Consider the following 22,196-nt stretch of genomic DNA (forward strand, 5'->3'; position numbering starts at 1 on the left):
AGGTCAGGAAAATCAAATGGAAAATTGTTTACATTGAAGCGAGATGGGAAATGAAAACAAAATCAAAATCAAAAACATAAACAAACAACGGTTAACGGTTACAATTACAGTTAAGTAAACACAAATTACGATTACAACATTAACTAAGCGAAACAACAACAATAACAACAACAACAGCAACAGGTGGATTCAGCAATCGCTCAAGGAAAATAATCATTAGCTTCTATTGCAAAACTAAATGGAATCTAGCATCTAGGTATTTAGGAAACCTTTGGCCAATACATTAAATATTATCACTATATATGCTGGATTTCACTTGGCATTACACTATGATTTACATTTGACTTGGAAACTAGCTGAGCAGAGGGATTGCTGTTCCTCCACCTGAGGCGCACTATTAGGGGCACATTAGATACAATAGATATAGGATACATAGATATATGGAATAGGAATCTGAGTTTCGCATAGCAACTGCTTCGCTTTTCTCGGTGATATTGCAAAATCTTGTTGTTTACCCACCTTACTGTAAAGCGTTGTGCTGCCCGACCGTTGATTATAACCATTGCCCTCGGCCATATAAGTCTTTACCTGAATTCCCCGCTTCTCGCGACTCGCGTCGTAGAAGGAGCGTGGTGAGTACTGCACCGCAGTGCCGCGCATACCGCCCCCGCCGCCCGCTCCACCGCCTCCGCCGGACACCGCGGCGGTACCATTGCCGCCGGCCCCGCCCCCGGCGCCCGTCTGCTGGCCGCTCCGGTCGTTGCAAATGGTGCTGATCGCCTGGTTCTGCACCTGAGATCGCCGCGAGGCGTACTTCTTCGGGTTCAGCAGGCTGCAAGATGGGGATAAGCGGTTTGGAAATAAGTATAGTTTAGGGAATAATAGCTGCATCAATGGGAACACTATTGTATATGCTATATCAAAAGCTTCTTAATGACACACAATACTCTTTAATATCGTATTTAAACATACCCCCAGGTGTAACGAGATGTCGAGATAATTGGCTATTAAGCTCGAAGGTTCACAGTCTACAATACTATCATTTCAATTTGGGTCGAATTGCAACCCCCGGGGCGCATGCAATTTGAAGTCCACAATTGGCAGTTCAATTTGGTTATTTATTATCGTAATTTCCGCACGCCACGAGTGCTAAGAGCGGTACAGTGCGACCTGCCTGTGATGGGCTGCGAACTCACCTGGGATACTGAGGACCAAACTGTGTGTAGCAGCAGTTGTGCCAGCAGCCGCGCGAGAACGGATTGTAGCCGCCCTTGAACTTTCCGGTCACCTGCTCGTTGGTTGTCCGACCCCGCGACACCAGAACCATGTGGAAGCCGGTCAGTCCGAAGATGGGGATGGCCAGAATGGTCACCAGGCCCATCAGGAAAATGCTATATACGGGTAGAGGGTTAAGGCAAGCCAAATGGAGGTATAGAGAGGTGCCTACTGGTCCCTTAAGGAACATATTCTACACAACTAGTTTATTTCCTGCATTTCCACTTCTGGATAAGCAGTAAGTTAGTACTTTTAGTTTGGGAAATAAATGCCTGAGTGTTATATGAGTGTTATGGTGGAACAAGTGTCGGGACTGGTTTTGTGTTTTGGCAAAAGGATACGCTACGATGGGCGCCGTGTCCTTGATGTTGGGCATGATCTTCAGCACATAGACCAGGCACAGCGAGAAGATGCTCAGCATGTGAATGGACAGCGATACGAGGAAGAAGAAAAAGAATCTGTAGTTCCGCCTGCCGATGCAGTTGTTCACCCACGGACAGTGATGATCGAAGGTCTGAAAAGACGATGGTTAAGTTGAGTTTAAGGTGTGCTATAGATTTTAGTGGGATAGACTCACCTCTATGCAGTGATTGCAGACGGAGCAGTGGGAACAGCGCGGCGGGCGGTAGAACTTACAGGTGACGCACCACTTCATCTTGACGGTGATGCCGTTGATCTCCGCATTCTTGTAGAGCGGGGCGCGCAACTCCTCCTCGCAGTCTTCGTCGGGAGAGGCTAGAATGCAGTCAAGTTTAGGCCGTGACGACTGGCTTTGTCCCCTGCTCAGCACGCTACATACCTTTGGGGATGATGCCCGGGTCCATGAACGTGGCCAGCGTAAAGTTGGCCAGCACGAAGAATGTGATTACGCCCTGGTACGCCAGCACCCATGGATGGCTCTTCACGTAGTACTGGCAGCTGCAAAAAACAGAAGGGAAAGAGTGTTTATTAGTACTGCAAATATAATTTACAAGTATTACAAGCACAACATTGTCATTTTAAGTTCAGCTTATATTGCCGTAAGTGTATGAGCCAATCATTAATAATTGACCATCTTTAAAAGCCTTTGAGCCACACTGCATTTTTAACTAGGCCTACATGCTAACCCTTATCTGGACCGTCCAATTGCCTTTAAGTGGGTCGGCTACCAGATGATTAGTGTGCTCGTCTAGTTTCAACCCTAATTAAAACCGCTCACCAAACTGGTTTCAAAAGTAGTGCATACACACATGCAGCTGGCTAATTAAAAGTGGTTCAAAAACACTCGGTTGCCTCCATGGCATTTCTTTCATAACGATACTGCCTCCGATCTGGGAGTTGGATTAATGCCACAACCGAAGGACTGTGTGGACAAATTTGATGGCTTCGTAATCAGCCAAATTCGGGGGAGGTGGTTGCTTGCTTTTCCGTGAACTAGGCCAAAATCCAACTAACCACAATGTTGACCAATGTTGAGCCAGTGGTGGTCGCCAGCCAGGTGGTTGGATGGCCAGCGGGAGCACCACGGAACACCAGGAGTCCAGAATGCCTGAATCCCACAATGCCAGGAGAGGCGCCCCAGGCTACGGTTATCCAACGTAGCTCGCCCGTTGTGTCGCCGCAATCACTTTAGAGTCTACTGAACCGGAACTGTTTGTCGGCTGTAAGCAGTCCAGTTTTCCCCCTTTGAAATCCCAAACTCGACCGACTCGACCTGTTCTTATATGCCACCCCAAAGAACTCGACCCGCATCGGAATCAAAATGAACCGAACCCAAACGCAATGTGAGCTGAACCTTAACCCGTTCTTGACCCTGTTTAGAGTTCAGAAAACAAGGAATTTTTAATTTAAAACAAGAGGGAAACCTCTACGCACTCGGTGGAAACTATTATCAATATAAACTATTATATTTTATAGCCCGACATTTCCAAACTTGAAATGTGCTCATATATATTCAGATGGCGTTTTTTCTGCGTTTTAACTTTCGCAATAAAAATCTGTTACTGTTTGCCCGTTTCCCTTTGCAAATGCCACAGTTTTGACGCAGGTGCTCAAGGGGTTAAGTCAACCACAGAGCCATGAATGTTGCAAAGTTGCAAGGGCGATATACACGTGTCCTTTAGCCCATTTCCATTTCCGTCTCTCTCCGTCCTCCCTCCAGCTTTTCCGTCCGCCTTTCCTCTCCACGACCTCTGATGCATTTGCAATGATGTGCGGAACTTTCTGGCGGTGGTTTCGGTTTACGAGCTCCTTGTAACGGGTTACTTAAGGTGAATGTATTACTTTCTTCCGGCATTTCTCACTGCATTACGGTGCTCTTCGCCTTCCGGCTCTCTTTTACCGGATTGCTGTTGAATTCTAATGGATAAACTTATCCCTAATGCAGCCATCATCATCATTCCCCAGCTCACCATCAATCTGCACATCGTTTTCAACCTTTTGCGATTCTGCAGTGAATGCAATGATACACTGGGGTTATCAACGTATTATGAACAACCTTTGTTGAATATGAAATCGTGTTGTAAATGATCCATTTGCACTTGAGGAAGTTCGAGGGATAGAAGCTCGAGTGTCATAAGTTGGGAATAGCCTGAAATCCAATTCGCCTTTTCCACTTCTATTTCCATTATCATCATCTGTACTTGCTGCCTTTCCCTTGATGCCTTCGACTTCATCATCGTCGGCAGTCCTTCGTTGCATTATAATTGGCAGAATGACCTCAGACTGTCAGTTATCCATGTCCATTTCCATTTCCATTTTCTTTGCTTTTTATTTAGCTGCCAGTTAGTTTCGCACTCGCTCTCTGGACAATTTTCCCCTGAAGTCGCATGGATTTCCATTTTTCTGAGCAGCAGCAGAAAACCAGTGTACAGCACAGTCCAGATTTCCGATTTTTGCTCACGGCGATTGCTTAGAAATGTTCACACCTTACAATCTATAAAATTGTATCTGTATCTGTATCTGTATCTGAATGTGAATGTGAAACTGAATCTGCTGCATAGGTGTATGTGTGGGTTAGGCACTGCTTCTGGTTTTGATTTATTTCGGCATTCTTATCGCATTTATTCCAACGCCTGCCTTACAGTTGTAACAAAACAAAGAGCTCCATCTCATACACAGGCATTTGCATACAATTTTTAGAATGCAAATAAAACCGGAACGGAGAGACTCTCAGCACGTGCCAGGGATTTATGTTAATCGCTCAGAGACGTAGAGCATAGGCAAGCAAAAAGGGGGGTACGAGGTCGAAAATGGGGAAAGTGGGGGTCGTGGAAGATGAAGAAACCTCAAGAATCGCTGGGGTAATTAATTAAACCGACGTTTATAATGAAGTGCAAGCCACACTTTGTTAATTTATTCCTCGCTTATGCAGTTCAAGCCATTTCTCTCACACTTTTTATTAATCTGCGTGGGAAGCAAGATTTCAATCCGCAAAATTCGGCTTTGAGTTTTCTTGGAAAACGTTCAAAAAAGTTTAATTTTACGCTTAACGGAAATTTGCGTTGGACAAACACGACACTTTCTGCGTAGATTTCAATTATTGAGGTCTACAAATCGAACAAAGGAAAATACGATATATTTATTTACGTACACCATGGCATAAAGATTGCAGCTGTCCAAACAAAACTTGGATTGCATGATTCCCATTAAGGCGCCGAGCTATAAACACCAAAATGAAACTATCAATTGGCCAATTTTAATGATCGCACGGCATAGCCACTGCATAGCCACTGTATGTATACGCTGTTTAAATGTATGTATGTGCAGGAATCCGAATCTAATCGACTCGCATCGAATATCAAAATGACAGCTCACCTTCCAGCTGCGATCACCCCATCTCAAATTCATATAAAAAATCTACTTAGCAACGTGATTGTATTAAGTAATTAAAGGTGGTGCCGTTTCGGAGGTTTAGAAACATATACATATATATATATATATATATTTAGTAGATTATATTGTTTATTAGCAAGCTGTCAGTAAGTCGAAAACTGTTTCGATACCAGTAATTAATATTCGAGCAGTGAAGTACATGTCAAGTAGAAAATCATAGTCAAACATATGTTTTGAGCTCCAAAAGCCCCCAATTCGTTATCTTCGAGCTGTTGCCCGATTCTAAGTCAGGTGTTACGCTATATAATCACATACGTACATAGGTTAGGTATATAACACTTGTTTGCTTTACTTTTCAATTTGGCAAAAGTGTTTGCCAAGTCTCTGGAGGGAAATCTGTTTACATTTATGCAAAGTCAGGCAGTAAAGTGGGCGGCAGGCAGCAAAGCGTGGAAAGAGTTGGCCCAGAAATGACAAAAATATAAAAAGAAATGGTATAAAGTGCGGCAGGGAAAGACAGGCTCAAGGATTTACCGCTTTCTTATGACAAATAATTCATTTCAATTTCCTGAAAGGAGGGGGCGCCGAAGGAGCTATGCAGAAACCGAGCAACTGGGGCAAACTAGCAAATCAAATTAGTGACAGGACCGCAACAAGGACAATGGGCACACAAACACACACCCACCCACACATACACACTCATAGTATATACGTATATATACGTGCATGCATACTGGCAGGCAGGATGTGGTTGACTTCAATTGATGTTTTGCGCCATCAAATTGAAACGAATTGCCTAGGACAACAAATAAACAGCGCTTGGCATTGATTGAAATATAATTTCAGCAAGGCGGTTGTTCTTCTAGGGTGACACTCATTTTCGCTGGTGGAGCACATCTTGGGGGGCTTATCAAGTGGTAATAGCTTCATTTTAGAGAAAATTGATACTTTGCCGAAAGTCCTTTTCCCTTATTACTTAAGAGTAATATTGTCTTCTTGCACAGCGATTCACGTCGTTTTCAATCGACGTGCCCCGGTGTAATGTCGTCCCTATCAATTTCAATTTCAATTCCTGACTAAATTCCAGCAGAGTTGAGATATTTTACTTGCTGTCTGAGTCTCAGTCTCAACCTCCTCTAACTGCCCTCAATTCCCCATCGCGATTGCATCACAGTGGCATTGTCAAGGTGAAGGCAACCCAGTGGGTGGTCGTCGGACACCACCCACTGCCCACTGCCCACTGCCCACTTTTCCACTGCCACCCCCTGAAAAGCTCGACCGCTGTGAATATAAAAAAAAAACAAAAAAAAAAACAGTACGGAAACATACTGCCAACAACTTTTGCTTGGAGTATTTTTCAAGAGCATTTCCGCTGCAGAGGGGTTTCGCTAAATCCGGGTGGTTTGATGGAAAATTCTAGCGCGTGGAAAGGTATAATCCAGGGGGCCAGGGATATTTCATGGAGACACTTGCAGGAAATTGAATTCCTATGTTAAGCGCTTGCCACAAAGACAGACGACTGGTAGCGCAGTGGGCGGGGATATTGGGAGCCCAATGGCAAACTGTCCAATTCAGGCGAAACGCGCCAAGTTTATGGAGATAGCAAGCACCCGGCTCCATTTTCACCGTGTCATAAAGATGGAAAGTCAATTACCAGAAGGGAAACTGGACTGAAGCAGGCGGGGGACGGGACGGAAAATAAACGTGCCATCGGGAGGTCAACCAAGAACAAACCGCGAAAACGATTCCAATCGCCAATTAATTGACTTGACACATCTGCACCTTCACATGCAAAAACATTCATATATATGGATGGATCCAATTGAATTGCGATTTATGAAAACGAAAGCGATCAAGGATTTTTTTACATGGCTTTATATCTGATTAAAATACAGTCACATAAGGAGGGGATTAATCATTTCCTAAAGCCGCGCATTATACATACTATTGAATCATCGAAGTAGCACAATCTATAATCATTATGCATCGCTTAATATAGCCTTGATTTCGTAAAACCGCACTCCTACGAAAGCTTATCAACATGGAAATGATTAACTTCCCCCAGCCTTACGCTACCGAAACGCACTGTGAGCTGCAAGGCGGCTTGGCTGATTAGCAAATAGCTGGTAGCCCGAAAAAGAGTAATAAAAATACAACAAAAAATTAAAATCGGGCGACGAAATGGTTAAAATAGGAGAGCCAGAGACATTTTCGCATGGCAGCTGCATTAATTAAAAACTCAAAAAAAAAAAAAAAAAAAAAAAAAAATGCCATTGCTTTTTATGCGTCGAGCAAAAGCACTGTGCAGCAGGTTTTCAGTTTGGAATGGGAATATACTTCCCAAGATTTGGTACATTTCGCACATTTACAACTAGCATTTGCTCCACTGTACTCCATGTATTCTCACATTCTTTTTCAGAGATTGCCAAAAACTGAAACTTTTGTAGCTCAGTGTTGGGTGATGATGACGAAAACTGGCGAATCGTCGCTGTCATCACATTAACCCCTCTGCGCCCAAGTCATACTCTACTTTCCGCTCTTCTGTCGCCGCTCGCAGCTCGCAGGGTATAAAAATATCCTACTATCGCTAAAGCGAGCAAAATAAACGACGGCCGAGCATTAGTCACCATCATCAAACGTCGAGTACGAAGACCCAGCTAAAAAAAAGTAGAAATGAGTAAAAGACACCTAAAAAAAAGTATTGGATTCGACCATGGACAGTCGTCGCCTCGACTTTGCTTCTGACTTATCTATGGGGCCTCTTTTTCACCCGCTCAGTTTATTTTTTAGTTTTTATTATTGCACATGTGGCCGACTGGCTGTTCCATTCGCAAAGTTACAGTGAAGGTCAACAGCATAAAAGCTAAACGGCTTAGAAGTCAGTTTTTTAATGAAAGTCATGAAACTCTGATCATATCATATAAAGAACACTTGTATTCTTAGGCTTAGACGACAAAGCCTAATCCTAATAACGTGTCAGAGTTGAAAGTTCTATGTTAAATGAAACTGTTTAATATCAAGGTACCAGTATATATTCATATTTGCATTTAAGTGCGCTATTGCATTTTTTTGTACATTTTCTAGCCTAGTGTTTTGTGTTTGCCATGCTTTTCCAGACCTTGCCCTAGGCCTTTTGCGTATTGCGGAAGTCAACTGTGGTGCTAAGGTCTCACCCTGCGCTGTAGTCGGCCTCCAAACGGAGGTTCTTCCCAGCGACCCGATAAAAGGTGCCAACCGATAAGCGGGCAGCAGTGGGTTAAGGGGGCGGGGCGGACATCATTATGAGAGCCATGGTTCGTTAGTTCATTTTTGTTTTTGCCACACCAAGTGGGCGGGGAATAAAGGGAGGCAGGGTGCGAGGTAAGGTGCGAAGAAGGTTAAACGGCCCGGCTTTTATCAGTTACCAAACCCAGCTGCCTTCTCTTTCCGCTTTGCGAGCCGTATCTCTTTCTAGTGTTTCCATTTTCTGCAAAATTAGCAATAAATGAATCAATTGCCTTAACTGGGAAATCAAGCATTTGCCTGCGGTGATAACAAATACTTTTCAATGTCGATGATCATTCCGAAATACTTGATTTGCAGGTGTTTTCCTGTTGCTTCAACTGCAAGCTTGAGGACAAGTGTTTCACACATAATTACTGCGTTACTGATTAATTTGTTTGGGATTAAATCTATGGCTAGCAATGCGCATTTGTTGTCGGCCAAAATAAACATTTAATTAAATCATGTAAACTGCCATTGTGGAAGGCAATTACATTGCCATTATATGAACCACAATGTATCTAATTGCCAACAGAATTTCCACAAATGCCACAAATATTTAAGTTGATAATCAAAATATACCAATATGTTGTCATTCATGTAATTTATTGTCACCTTCTTGGTTCACCCCTGGGGCACATTTTGGCCCACTCTAAGCAGTCGGGCATCATTTATCGCCAGGTAAAAATAAAAATGTGCCAGTTTATTTGGGTTTTGCGTCTTGTAGCCGTAGCCGCCTTTATACGCAATTATTGGGCAATCTTCAAGAAAAAATGAGAGTGTGGAGCGACAGGTGGGGAGGGGCGGAGTGGGTGGGGTCGGAAAATTGACACGGGGCGTGGTGGGCTCGAAAATCCCCCCTAAGAACTAAAAAAAAAACACCCAACCACACAGCACAAAAGCACCAACGAAATGTAATAACAAGTTGGGGCAACTTTTTGGACTAGCGCAAGTTTTCCCCCTAGAAAAAAGATAGAGGAAGAAAAAACGATGGGAGGGATGAGGGGGCAGGGTTTCTAGTTACCAGGAGATTGGGGCCAAAGCGGGATAATCAGGCAAAGTAAGGGAGACAGTTCCCATCTCCCATATACCATTTTTTTTAATAGCTGTCTATGGCAAGTCCTTCAGTTTGTCATGCGCCCTGTCAAAAAAAATGTATGTAACTAAGCCCAAAAGGCGGGGGAAGCCAAAAAAATTGATTTTCCTGATGGCCAAACCAAAAGAAAACTGTCGTTTTTGGGCCGAAAATGGTTTGGAAAACGTTGAAAATACGCACAAGTTAGCGAAGGTCAAGAAACTTTGTTTTGGGCCTATGAAAAAATGTGAAACAAATTCATTTGGACATATAGACACGTATATTTCCAGAGTTGGCACGGGGTCTTCTATAACCCAATTTCCTAAGTTTTGTTTATTTTCATTGACAGTACGTGTGTGTTTGTTGCAAAACCAACGCTTGAAACAAGTGTATTATGGGAAAAAACAAAGGAATTTGGGCAAATTGAGCAACACTATAAGTGATTCAGATTGATTGATTTCGAAATCATTTCATCGATGGTGAAACAAGTTACAAGTAGGTTTTTAGCCCAATATAATCGAAACTGAAACTTCTGTAAACGCAATCGACACGTTGATAAAATCGCAATTGCCGGAAACGAAACTGAATATTCTGCATATAAAAGCGAAATTAAGATCTACATATGTATGTATATTCTGGATTTTTTTGCATATAAATTTTGGATTTTTGTTACTTTTGCTCTCTTTTCTTGTTTTGGAATTTTGTGCGTATTTATTAGGGGCCGAATGAAATTAAATTTGGATGGATGGCCTCTAGGGCGTATGCGTAATATGCTTGAGTGCATACGTATACGTGATATGGCTGTGTAGCGGCGAGTGGCAAACAAATTTTGTGCGTTTGTTTGCCACCTAAAAATACACTTGGCCCTTTCGATGCCGACAGTTTCACTTTGTTTTTCCCCTGATTTCCATGGTGACATTTTCCCGTTTCCAACTTTTCATTTCACTTTTCAGCTCTTTTATAATCATCACTCGCTCTGCCAAAACTTTTTTAAACTTTGCGTGCCCAATTAAAAATTGTAATTAATATTTAACAAAAAAATAAGTGTAAGCACAGAGGCGGAGGATTGATAGATAAAGACCATGATTCGGAGCGGAAATAGGCATTCAGCAGGAAATTACTGGACTGGAAACGCATACAAAAAATTCGTCAACGTGATTGCCACTTAATCCGCTCAGAAACAGTTGAGTGATATAAAAAATTAACGCTTTTTTCTGACTGGTTGCTCCTACGTCTGGGCACGAGCAAAACTGACTCGAGCTTAATGGGAAATGTACGCAGAATGATGTACGCAAAAATCTGATTAGAGAACAAATCATGGGAAACGTGAGAGAAAGAGGGCAAAAGGCAAATACGGCTCAAAATGCCCAGCGTCATTGACATTGGCCGTCAAAGGGTTAAGAAGCAGGCATAATTGCAAATGAGTAATGGTTAAAAGAAACGTTGCCAATTGAATTGCCCATCGATTTCTTTTTAGAAGAAAAAGCCGGAGAAAGAGAGGTCTAGTACCGCGTAGAAAGAGATAAAATGCAGCTACGTTTTCTTGGGCTCTTTAAAGGTACACTGGAAAACAATCAGCAGATGTTCTTTGTCTGTAACACAGAATTCAACTTGTATAAAAAACTTGGAATAATATAATAATATAATATTGTCTGCATTTTCCAATAATTTTCAAAACGTTGTGACATGTGTTTTTGTGCAGGTGCATATTTAAGCATTTTGCCGGCTCAAGTCGAGGGTGGGATATAGCCAAGAACAACAACAATGGTGGCATTAAAGAAATGGCATAACGACAAGAACAACAGCCATTTCTAGCAGCATTCAAATGACACGCACACATATTCAATTCCAGGGGCGTAGTCGCTTCTTCAGGTAAACTGTGGTAGTAATCAAATGAATTGTTATTGAATGCATGTAATAAGATCTACATATGAAACTACTCTTCGAGATGCTATTGAATATTTTGTGCTTTACTTCTGTTTCTCTCAACATTAACTATTTGCACACATTTGCCTTTCAGAAAAACTTGTTTTTCGATATGTGGATGCATTTTCGAGGCCCCCTTTTGAGGCAAAGCCCAGTACGCCCCTGCTTTTGGCCATAGTTTGCAGGCGGTGTAAAAAATGGAAAACAGGAAGAGGGCGTCGGTGGGTGGTGCTTCGAGGAGGCGTGGCAGTGGCACTCGGCTCAGCTCAGCTCACCTCACTGAATTTGCTTTTCCTTCTAGTTTGGCAGCTTCTTCTTGGCCGTTAGCTGTTTTTTATTTGTTTCGTGTTGTATTTTTTGTTGTCTGATACTGGCATTTGTTTGTGCTTAGTTTTGCTTTTTCCCTATAGTACTTTTCTTGCTTTTTTGCACATTGCTTTTTATGGCAATGGTCGGCGGATATTATCAACAGCAGCAGAACTGCAAATGCTTTGTTATTATTGTTATTATTATTTATCAGGGCGGCGACGGCGTCTGAAATTTATTTTCATTAACAAGTTGGACAGACGAAAAATAAATAAAATCCAAAGCCATAACAAAAAGTAACTCGAGTCCGGCAGACAAAGGAAAACTGAGCAAAAGACTAGTAAAAACGAGTATAAATCCAGTCATGTGTGCAAAAAAGTTCCAGGAACTCGAGTTGTTTTTCGCCTTTTATTTGTCATTAGTTTTCGTCAAATTTCTGTTGCTATGAAGCAGAAATTTATAATGAATCCAATGCGAGTACGTAGGGTAATGTTGAGCAGGTTTTGCAGAAATCTATGAAATATTTACTATTATTTATGGAAGAGTATTTGAATCAATTTATCGGAATGACCATAATTTTAATGAAAGTATTATGCAAAGTAAATGCACAAATTTACTTGCAAAACTGATAAACCAATCAATTTTAACGGACAAATTTGCGCAGTTAAAATTCCTGAAGCATCACAAATTTAGTTATGCAAAACATTTTGTTTTATCAAGAACAACACATTAATTGCAACTGGCTGGTAATTGCATTAAGTTCAGCACATATATGTCAAAGGTAAACACATTATCTCCCAAAAGTGATTATAACTATGAAACCTAATATGTAAATATATTTGTACATATGTACATAGTAGATATAAACGTTTGAACATCAAGGTTACTAAATATATGTTGTGGTGGCAGTAGTTCTAGGGTATTTATAACATATATTGTCGCCGTTGTGGGCAGCAGCGAAGGTTGCAACACAAAATGTGTGAATGTACACAGGGAGAAAATAGGGCGATTGGGTCGTAATCAAGTGTACAAGATTTGAAAAACGATTCGAAACCCAGTTTACTTATTCAAATATTTTTGGTTTAATTTAGAATGAATTCGGAATGGAACGACACCTAAATCAAACATAAGTGACACTTTCTCCCAGTGCAGATGTAGTAATGTGGGCCTGTGTGGACGCTATTCAGCTGCAGAACACCTGCAATCAAGTGATATCTACGTATAATTTATATCGCGTGGGTGCCACAAATTTGATTCAATTAGAAATCGCTCATGGAAAATGCTGAAAAGCCATCAAACATGCGGGCCTAAGCGGGTGGGGAATGTCAAAGGAGCCGAGGCCGCTGCTTCAGCATCAAAGTCAAAGAGCGTGGGCGGGATCTACAGCGTGGGCGTGGCTGGCACAGGTCACGACCTGCGTGCAATCACACACACACACACACACACACGTTTACTTACCCACGTGGGCCAGGGTAATTTGGTTTTTGTTCATGTAACATGATTAACATAAAATTAAACAATCAACCAAAAAAGCAATTGCAGGAATTTACAGTAAATTGCTTTGAGCCACCTGCTGTCGCATAATTTCGCAATTATTTAAATATTATTAGTGAAATAACTACTACATGTTCAAACTATTACATTGCCAAGTTAGAGAAAACGTTTATATGCACAATGTACATATATTTTTCCGTGTTTCAATAATAACCCATAGATATTTATAATCACTTTCTCGATGTATTTCTCCCCAGCTGCGCTCATCACAAGTGTCGCCTAATTGCTAGTGAAAAGAAAAACTTTGTTTATTATAATTAGTGGACAAATACACACGAAACGCCGAAATGCGGGGTGGCTGGGTGGCTGGGTGGTCGAGTGTTTTCCATCAAAAAAGGCAGAGAGGGCCGAAAAGCCACGAGGAAAAGCAAAAGCAATACGAAATGATATCTCAAGTGGATTCGAGTGAAAAAATAGAGGCAAACTGGGGAAAATGGCCCAAATACACTGGCAGACAAAAGGTGCCGCACCTCTAGGTGGCTAACTTTTCTGTATCTTAATTTGTGTGGCGAATCCCTGGTCGCTCAGTGTAAGTGACAGTAATAAGCAATAAGTAAAATGAATGAAGAAAATCAAACCCGGACGACCGCTGGGAAAAAGTCGAGGAAAATGTGTGCAGCCGGGCTCTACAAGTAAGTAAACTTGGGGCAAAAAATAGAAATAAATAAATGTAGTCCTTGAAATGCTTTTAACACAAATTACAAACAACATTTAATTGGGTCGAGTGTGGCGGTGTTGGTTTTCCCAGGCGCTCGGCGGAGCTTAACTTTACTGACCGAAAGCGGTTACTTTGGTAGCCAGCCATCTCATCTTTTTTCTGTCCTTTCACTGTATATTTTATTAAAATATGCATATTCTGCGAAGCTCTAAGCCGAGTTTATCTCTTCTACAGCCATTTTTTCGACCCCCTTTTTGCTTCCACTTTTCTCGCTTTGCCGCCACCTGCAAATTTTCTGTTGATCAAAGTTGTCAGAGCAACAAAACGGAAATTTAATTACTCGAAAATTGTGTAATTAAAGTCACTTTCCCTGGGCAAACGCAATCCCCTCCGTTGCTCGCTTTTTTCCCAACCATTTTCCTATAATTATCTATGTAGCTTCTACTTTATCATTTATCTTCGGGCAGCGCAAAATCTTTGGCTTCCAACTAAAAGCAGTTAAGATAGAGTTGAAGTTAGTTTCTTCTTCGATTCGTGGTGATTACATTGCTTTTAAAATGGTTTACTATTTTATAAGTAGATTTTCTGGGTAATTGGAAAGTTTCATGGTGAAGTGCTGGCTTAAAAAGGGATTTCAGAGAAATGAAAATGGCTCAATTATTTGGAGCAGAATGAATCTACATTATGTGGAAACAAGGAACAAACACAAACGTATTCGGTGTTAAAAATGCCAGAAATCTCATTGTTCCATGTGTGAAACGGGTGGATTAGGTGGGTGGCATTGGGGCTGGGTGATATGGGGAGCATTGGGGCTTGAAAATTTAACGACAAAAAACAAACGCAAATGCAAACGCAAACAGAAAAAGCGAAACAGCGAGGAATAATCATCACTCTGAGTGGCGCGGCTTCTAGAATTTCAATGAGGCAGTGGACGGTGCACGGTGGGCGGTGCACGGTGGGCGTTGAGCGCTTGTGGGTGGCAGTGGGCGTGGTGCTGGCCATGGGGTTGTGTGGGTGGCTAAAACTATTGTCCAAGCTGTTGTTGTGACGCATTTGCGTTGCCGTAGTTTTTATCGCTGTTGCTTCCCTTTAATTTTTACATTTTGTTGTTGCCACGTAGCAACAGTTTTTGGTCTTGTTATTTTTTGTTGTTTTCTGCCCTGTCGCGTTTTACTTAATTTTCTTTTTATTTCCCCGATTCGGTTTGTTTTGTCAAGCGTAGTTTTTCTGTTTTCTGTTTTTTTTCGTGTTTTTTGTGTTGTTGGTGATAGTAACAAAGGCAACCTGTGGCATTGAGAGGGAAATCCAAAAACAAAAAACTATATACTTATATAGAACGAAGGGAGGGCAAGCGAAAAAAGGAAAAAACTGGCCATAATGAAATATAGTCCGTAATTGGACTTTTGCCCAACCGACCCGAACCTCCTTATCCGAAATTCCTACACCACACCCCATATCAGATGACGTCGCCGGCTAATCAAACAAGCGTTGAAAACTATGGCAGCGGTTCACTGCGAAAATAATGGGACATATTATTATATATACGAGCCGACAAAAGAGGCCTGACAAGTTCTAAGAACTACTGTTTTTCAGTGCAGAACTGCTCTTAAACAAATTTGTAAATATTTTGTTTAACATTTATTACCATTTCTCGTTAAGCCTGCTATTAATTAAGTGTGCTTTGAAATATACCAATAGAGAGTACTATACTACCCAGTGCAGTGCGGTTCTCTCAGTGTACTGAAGCTGGTCTAAGCTGGTTTTTGAGCCTAGGCGTTATTTAATACGCCTGCCGCGTGCCCAAAACTCCAGATAACAACAAAGCACAAAGGGAAGGCATAATTAAATAAACAAATTCCCAAACCCGGCAACCGACGGACGAGGAGGCGGAGGGGAGTGGCGGCAACAATGTGCAGAACTCAAGTGTCGCCGCAAGAGTCAAGTGAAAATGCGAAAATGGAAAAGTGGGGGCTGCGAAGAGCGGGCGTGGCTCCTCTCCTGTGACTGCGAATTACTCAGCTGGCTAAAACAAAGAGCCAGTCAGCAGCAGCAGCATAGATAACTGTAACAAAGGAAAAGCCGAAAAAGGCAACAACAAGAGCAATGGTGGCGGAATAGTGCACAGAAAGAAAACAATACGATCACAATGTTAATAGAATGATTATTTAGAATGAATCATGCTTGAAAAACAGCAATATGCCCACCGGCAACGTAACCAAAATATTTTTGTACAATTACCAAGCAACGAAGTTTCAATTTCTCTCTGTGTGCTCGAACAAATGAAAGGACCTATGTACAAAGTAGGTGACGATGAAGAAGAATCAAACAGTCCTCAGGTGATGTCTGATGTCAAAAACGGTTTGCATTTGATGAAGAACGGAATAATGCCAATTGCAGCTGCAATTGACCACACGAATTCGTCACTAGGAAAAGCGAGAGGGAAAACTAAGGAAAACCTTTGCAATACTGTGTGCTTAAACAGGGGAAAAGCTGTGGGCATTGGGCAGGCATTTGGGGTCTCAAACTGACCGCTTAATTGCTATTTTGGTTTCGTTTCATGTGCTAATTGTGCACATGCTATGCAAATCTGTTGCTCCCTTGACCTTCTCGTCGCCTCCAAAAAAACAAAAAATAAATAAAATAAAAAAAACCATAACGTTTATACCATGCCGAGATATCATGATGTGACTGGCTGCGAAAAAACTCAATTTCAAAACGATGAATAATTTAGAATGTGCCCAGATAAAGCTGCAAATGAATTTCAGTTTAATTAAGTTGGTAGGTTTTCCATGCAAATGATTCTGGGTTCTGGCTCCTGGTCAAAACTTAAATATTGAACATATGTTAGTTTTTTTGCCAGCATTTTCCTTTAAATTTCAAGACATATTCGTGCCGTAGACGGAAAATCTGTCAGTCCATCGAACTACGTGCATCATAATTTTTTTTTTTTTACCAATTTTTCGGTATTTTGAAAACTGAAATTCTTTTTAAAACCGCACCGAGCAACTGCAAATTGAGTGCCAAATGGGGGGAGGTCGGCGGTGGGGAGTTGGGGCAGTAAAATGGCGACTGAGAGATGACTAAGACAAGGAAAATCGCTAGGGGGGGAAATGGGGCCAGACTGGATAACAACGAGCTGCTGTCCCACATATAATAATGCATTACGGCCCGTCGTTATAATCCACGAAAATGCGAGCAAAATAAATAAAGTGCCAGCAACAAAACTGCAAACTACAAAGAAAATCATGTGGGTGGATGGTGGGTGGTGGGTGGAAAACTGGATGGCTGCTTTGGCTGGCAGACGAAGGCCGAAGGGTCGACTTAGATTACGCTGCTCCACGAGGAGGAGGAAAAGTGCGCGTGTGGGGCTGCAGTAAATATCGCCTTAGGCACATTCAATATTCATGAACTTCTCGCGAAGCCATCGCAAACTGCCATATATTTGGTGGTATAGTACCCACTGGCAGATTGCTCTACTTTTGTGACAATGGAAATGCTTTCACTGAGCGAGAGATTTTGTCGAAACTCGAAGGTAGTTGGCCTTTTTGGAGGGTGAAACTGTTGCATGTCGCTTGCCATATACGATTATATTATTAACTAATTGTATTATATCAGTAGTAGTAATATTAGATGATTGTACTTACGGATAGAAGAAGAAGAGAAATGTGGTCAGAAGCAGCACAATCCAGGCGAAAGTCGCAGGAATGTAGCGCGTTTTCACATCGCATTTGGGCATTTTCCTATGTTCCTATTTTCCTATTTGTTGTTTCAGTTGTTGTTGTGGTTGTTGTTGATGTTGCAGTCTCTCTGTATTGCTGATTTGTTGTTGTTGTTGCTGGCCAATGTTGTCGCTATTCTCGCTCTTCTTGTTGTTGCAATGTCGTTGACCGTTTTCTTTTTTCTTGGCAATGAAATGCGTTTTGTTATTGTTGCTGCCGCTGATGAGTTTGCCGTTTTGTTGCAGTTGCAGTTGTTGTGGTTGCTGCTGCCTGTTGTTGTTGTTGTTGCTTGATGACGTTTCTTGGCTTGGCTTTCTCTCTGTCTATCTCACTTGCTCTCTCTCTCTGTGTTGTTGTATTTCGTATCTTTTTTCTGTTGTTTTAAGGGGCCTTTTGGTAGGAGGGGGTGGCGGGGGCGGGCGAGGGGCAGAGAGAGAGGGGGCGGGAAACAAGCGAGACGGCGAGACGAAGCGGCGACGCGTGAAACGGGATCGACGACGTCGACGGCGGCAAAGGCAGCGACGCCGGCAGCGCGGCTTTCAGATTCGCGGGAAACGGAAAATCGGGAAAAATCGGGGAAAATTCAGCTTCGACTTTTCAAAGTTCTGGCTTTTGAAACGGCTGCTGTTTTTAGGGAAATTGCAAAAATAAATTTGTAAATAAATCAGATTAGGTGCACTTAAAAAAATGTTCACTTGACTTTCACTTGAAAAAAATTTATAAACGACACACCATACTCGGATTCCATACATTCGCTAGAAATTTTACTTTGTTTATTTTTAAATCCCAAACATCTGATGAGTTACCAATTCAATATATTTTGCTCTTGAAAAAATTAATAAAAGCGCATTAAAAAAGCAAGTAAAATTTCTAAAGTAAAATGAAATTTTAAGTGCTTTATAGCATCTTGCTTCACAGTTCAGTTAACACTGAATGTTTAACTTTTCAAATGACAACATAGAACGAAGTAACAGCACACAAATTCCTTCACATGAATTTCGAAATATTCAAATAATTTATATCGCTCGTTCCCCTTGTTTACTTTAGTTTAAATTCCTGCCATTTGAGTTGTTTACTTTATTTTAAATTTCTGTAATTTATTCCAATTTGTTTGCGTTTCTCTCTCTCTCTTTTTCTCTTTCGGGCGAGGGAGCGATTCCTTCCCTGCGGCTGCATTAGTGTTAGTATCGGTGTTAGCTTACGCACACATTTCTGATATCAATTATCCAGGGTAAAAATTCAAGAAAAAAAAGATCGTGGGCTTTCTCCTGATTTTCGTACAACAATTTTCAATTTCGTGTGCGTTTGTCGTTTTGCCTTTTTCGTCTTTCCCCACTTTTCTTCGTTCTCTTTTGCACCGCTGCCTTTTCTTCTTTTCCTCGGCCTCCTATCGCCCTCTCACTCGCTCTCCTAGCTCTTCATATATACCAACACCACACACACTTGCACGCACACACATACATTCGCACACGCACGTTGTTGCTGCAACGTTTTTTTTGTTTTTTATTTCGGCGTCGCCTGTAATTTCATCTTAATTATCGCTCTCGCTCGCACGCACTGCGAGTATTAATTCGCGAAAATAACTTCACTTTTTCCGGCTTTGTGCGACTTTTCATTCCATTCTAATGGGCGGCGAGCGTTCGGTTCGGATTACGAAAAAATAAATAAAAAAATAAGCGGAGCGTACGCATAATTTCGTCGGTCGGTGGAAAAACATCGAAAAAGCATCGAGCCATCGATGGGGCATCGTAGCATCGGAATATCGATACTTCGATGACTTAATACCGGCAACTCGATATTTATCGGACATCGATGTTTCGCCCATCTCTCACTCTGTGGTATGTGTAAATATACTAGAATATACTATTTAGTAACCCTGGCGTTGCCAGACTAATTGAACAGAAAACATTTTGTATCATTATCATTGATTTTAAATTATTATTAATTAATATTTTGCAGCTCAGAGAACATCCATTTAAGTTACAATTTATACACGAATATTTAATATACATTTAGCCAATGGTCACACTGTTGCCGGTCGATTTACTTCAACCATTCGATAACATCAGTTGAAAATCACGCCTGCAATCGAATGTTTATTTTTTTTTGTATTAAAAATATGTTTGCGAATTGTCAAAAAAAAACCTAATTATCCACTGGTCAACTGGTCGAGCACCACCGAAATCACGACACACAACTCCACTTGAAAGCCAGAAGACGGGAGTTCCATCCTCAAGCCGAACGAAGTTGCGAAAAACACTTAGCGGCATTTCGCGAGACGCCGACTTTTGCTAGGGAAAAGCGAGGAAAGCAAGAAAAGCAGGAACAGCAGGAGCAGCCAGACCAGTCGCCATTTTCCCACAGACATGTCGCGCAGCGTGCGGGCGGAGACGCGCAGCCGGGCGAAGGATGACATCAAGCGGGTGATGCAGGCGGTGGACAAGGTGCGCCACTGGGAGAAGAAGTGGGTGACCATCAGTGACACCACCATGAAGATCTACAAATGGGTGCCCATCGCCTCCGCCAGCGAGAAGAAGGCCAAGCTGGAGTCCTCGCCGGGATCGGCAGCTGCCCGGAGACCGCCAACCGGGTCGGGCGTAACGCCCGTTGGCGGCAGCAAGAGCGATAAGGAGAACTCTCAGAAGGGCACGCCCACGCCGCCGCAAATCACGCCCAGCTACCAGGGACTCACCGCCGAGGACTCCAACACCTGTAAGGATATACAATTTTGACGACTATGTGCTGGTTCTCTAGAAACTATTAGTAGTAGGGTTTCTATGTCATAGAATTTAATCATTCCCCACTGGTCTTCCAAGCACTTGGCTTTAGGCGCCAAAAAGAGTCAGGGATGTGTTTAGATTTGATTTGTTGCTTTAGAGCGCATCTCCTATTCGCAGTTCTTGTGTTCAGCTAATCTTATCCATTCCAAAAAACATGTTTACTCTGTCTTATTCATGCGATCCTTATCTACACACAGGTTTCTCCGTCGTGTCCGACAGTCAGGGCGCCGACTTCGTGTCGAGTATGCCCTTCTCTGAGGACTCGAACTCGCAGGGCAGCGATGGACCCGTCAAGCGATTGAAGACGAGCGACTAGCCAAACATTCGCAGCCACAGCGTCTACAGCAGCAGCAGCAACTAACTAAGAGCCCTAGTTAAGTTAGGTTAGCACCGACAGCACCAGAGATGGATTGTGCATGATGACGACGAGAGTATCTGCCTCAGCCCAAGACTTAAGCAATTCTCCTACACTAGCAGTTTACGTCTGTCAGGTGTTCCCGCCGCAAGCCTCATTTATTCATCATCAAAGCGGGGGTAGCTGATGGTCGATAGGTCCATAGAATTAAACTCAAATGTAACAAGTTATTTATTAGAACAGAATGCGAATCGATTTGATTACGAACCTAGAAAGGATATATAATTTTGTAATAGCTGCTTGAGATAACAAACAGCCAGTCTGAGTGTTGTAAATCGTGTAAAGTTTTTTGACTTTCAATTTCTAGACGTTTTGACAACAAATAGTAAATAAATAAGCGTACCATAAATAAGCGTAAGCTCACATTTTTGTTCACTATAAAACTGGCTCGAAAACGATTGATGTACTCGTCCATAAGTAGATTTATACCATTTCGCTTGTAAACGTTTTTCTACGCATTCAGTGAATGCAAAATACTGTGAATCGAAGCGTTTAAAAACAAATATTGGTAGCTTCTAGTTTGTGAATGGGTTGATCATAGCAAAGTCAAACTGATACCGAATATGAACCCTCGATAGACGATAGATGCACAAAGATTAAGCGAAATCGAAAACCCAACCAGTAAACCTCTTTATAGTACACTTACCAATTTAGAAGTGACATTAACATTAACTGCCAGCAGGACGCGATAGAAATATGATTTATGTATGTTCGCTGAAGTTTTTACATTTTTTATGATTTTTCTTTATTGAATGTTTTAGTTTTCTTCATCTTACAATTTTCCCCCCGTATGTATAATAATAAAAAAAAGGTTTATTCTTTCAACAAATAGTTTTTCATTTCATTCGTAGTTTTACTCTTATTATGTTCTGGTTTTCTTTTTCGTTATCCATTATGTAGCTTGACATTAAATATACAATTAACTTCACATATAGCGTTGTATATGGCCCGATTGGCGTATACAGCTTTAGTTTCTCTCATCTTTCACTAAAATTTATGCTAAAAACACGCTTAAATGAAGGGAAGCACAGATTTTGCACAGAGAACGAAAATGAAAAAAAAATGCACACACATTACGACTTTCGAAGAGAAAGATAAATCATAAATCATAATACAATTCATAAATCGATGATATAATTAAAAAATAAAATATTTATATATTTATATATGGTGTGTAAAAAACACGCGCGACAAGTTTCAACTACACACACAAAACGAAAAAATAGAGAAAATAGAAAAGCAGATTGGGTTGCGCGAGAACCAAAAAAAGGGGGAGGGGAAAGGAAAAGCTTTGCTTTTCTTTGTTGCACAGTGTAGGCGGGGGAGGGGATTGCACGTACGTTTTGGAAGTTTTTGGAATGTATTGCGAATTGGAAATCTGGAAAAGCCCCTGGTATTCTCGATTATTAGCACT

At 41.6% G+C, this 22,196-nt stretch overlaps 2 protein-coding genes across 11 annotated transcripts in view; one reads left to right on the plus strand and one right to left on the minus strand.

Moving 5' to 3' along the window:
- LOC6549806 (neurogenic protein mastermind) overlaps positions 1-19,385 on the minus strand; it is a 29,206-nt gene extending 9,821 nt beyond the window's left edge. For 2 of the 10 annotated variants that reach the window (XM_026982625.1, XM_001977293.3), the window contains exons 1-7: positions 19,275-19,376; positions 17,513-18,211; positions 2,075-2,193; positions 1,853-2,010; positions 1,617-1,789; positions 1,197-1,391; positions 520-832 (exon numbers count right to left, since the gene is read on the minus strand). In XM_026982625.1, coding sequence (XP_026838426.1) covers positions 520-832; positions 1,197-1,391; positions 1,617-1,789; positions 1,853-2,010; positions 2,075-2,193; positions 17,513-17,604 — 1,050 coding nt within the window. In that variant the 5' untranslated portion in view covers positions 17,605-18,211; positions 19,275-19,376. Of the gene's footprint in view, positions 1-519; positions 833-1,196; positions 1,392-1,616; positions 1,790-1,852; positions 2,011-2,074; positions 2,194-17,512; positions 18,212-19,048 lie in introns of those variants that run through there. The other 8 variants (XR_003408097.1, XR_003408098.1, XM_026982624.1 and 5 more) reach the window with 8 other exon arrangements.
- Positions 19,386-19,607: 222 nt separating this feature from the next.
- Positions 19,608-21,660, plus strand: LOC6549805 (B-cell CLL/lymphoma 7 protein family member A). Its single transcript, XM_001977292.3, has 2 exons — positions 19,608-20,299; positions 20,565-21,660. Exons 1-2 carry the CDS (start codon positions 19,954-19,956, stop codon positions 20,681-20,683), a joined length of 465 nt encoding a protein of 154 aa, XP_001977328.1. The 5' UTR covers positions 19,608-19,953; the 3' UTR covers positions 20,684-21,660.
- Positions 21,661-22,196: the final 536 nt, after the last annotated feature.

The sequence above is a fragment of the Drosophila erecta genome, unplaced genomic scaffold (genome assembly GCF_003286155.1).
Source record: "Drosophila erecta strain 14021-0224.00,06,07 unplaced genomic scaffold, DereRS2 tig00000152-arrow-arrow-pilon, whole genome shotgun sequence".
Taxonomy (NCBI): domain Eukaryota; kingdom Metazoa; phylum Arthropoda; class Insecta; order Diptera; family Drosophilidae; genus Drosophila; species Drosophila erecta.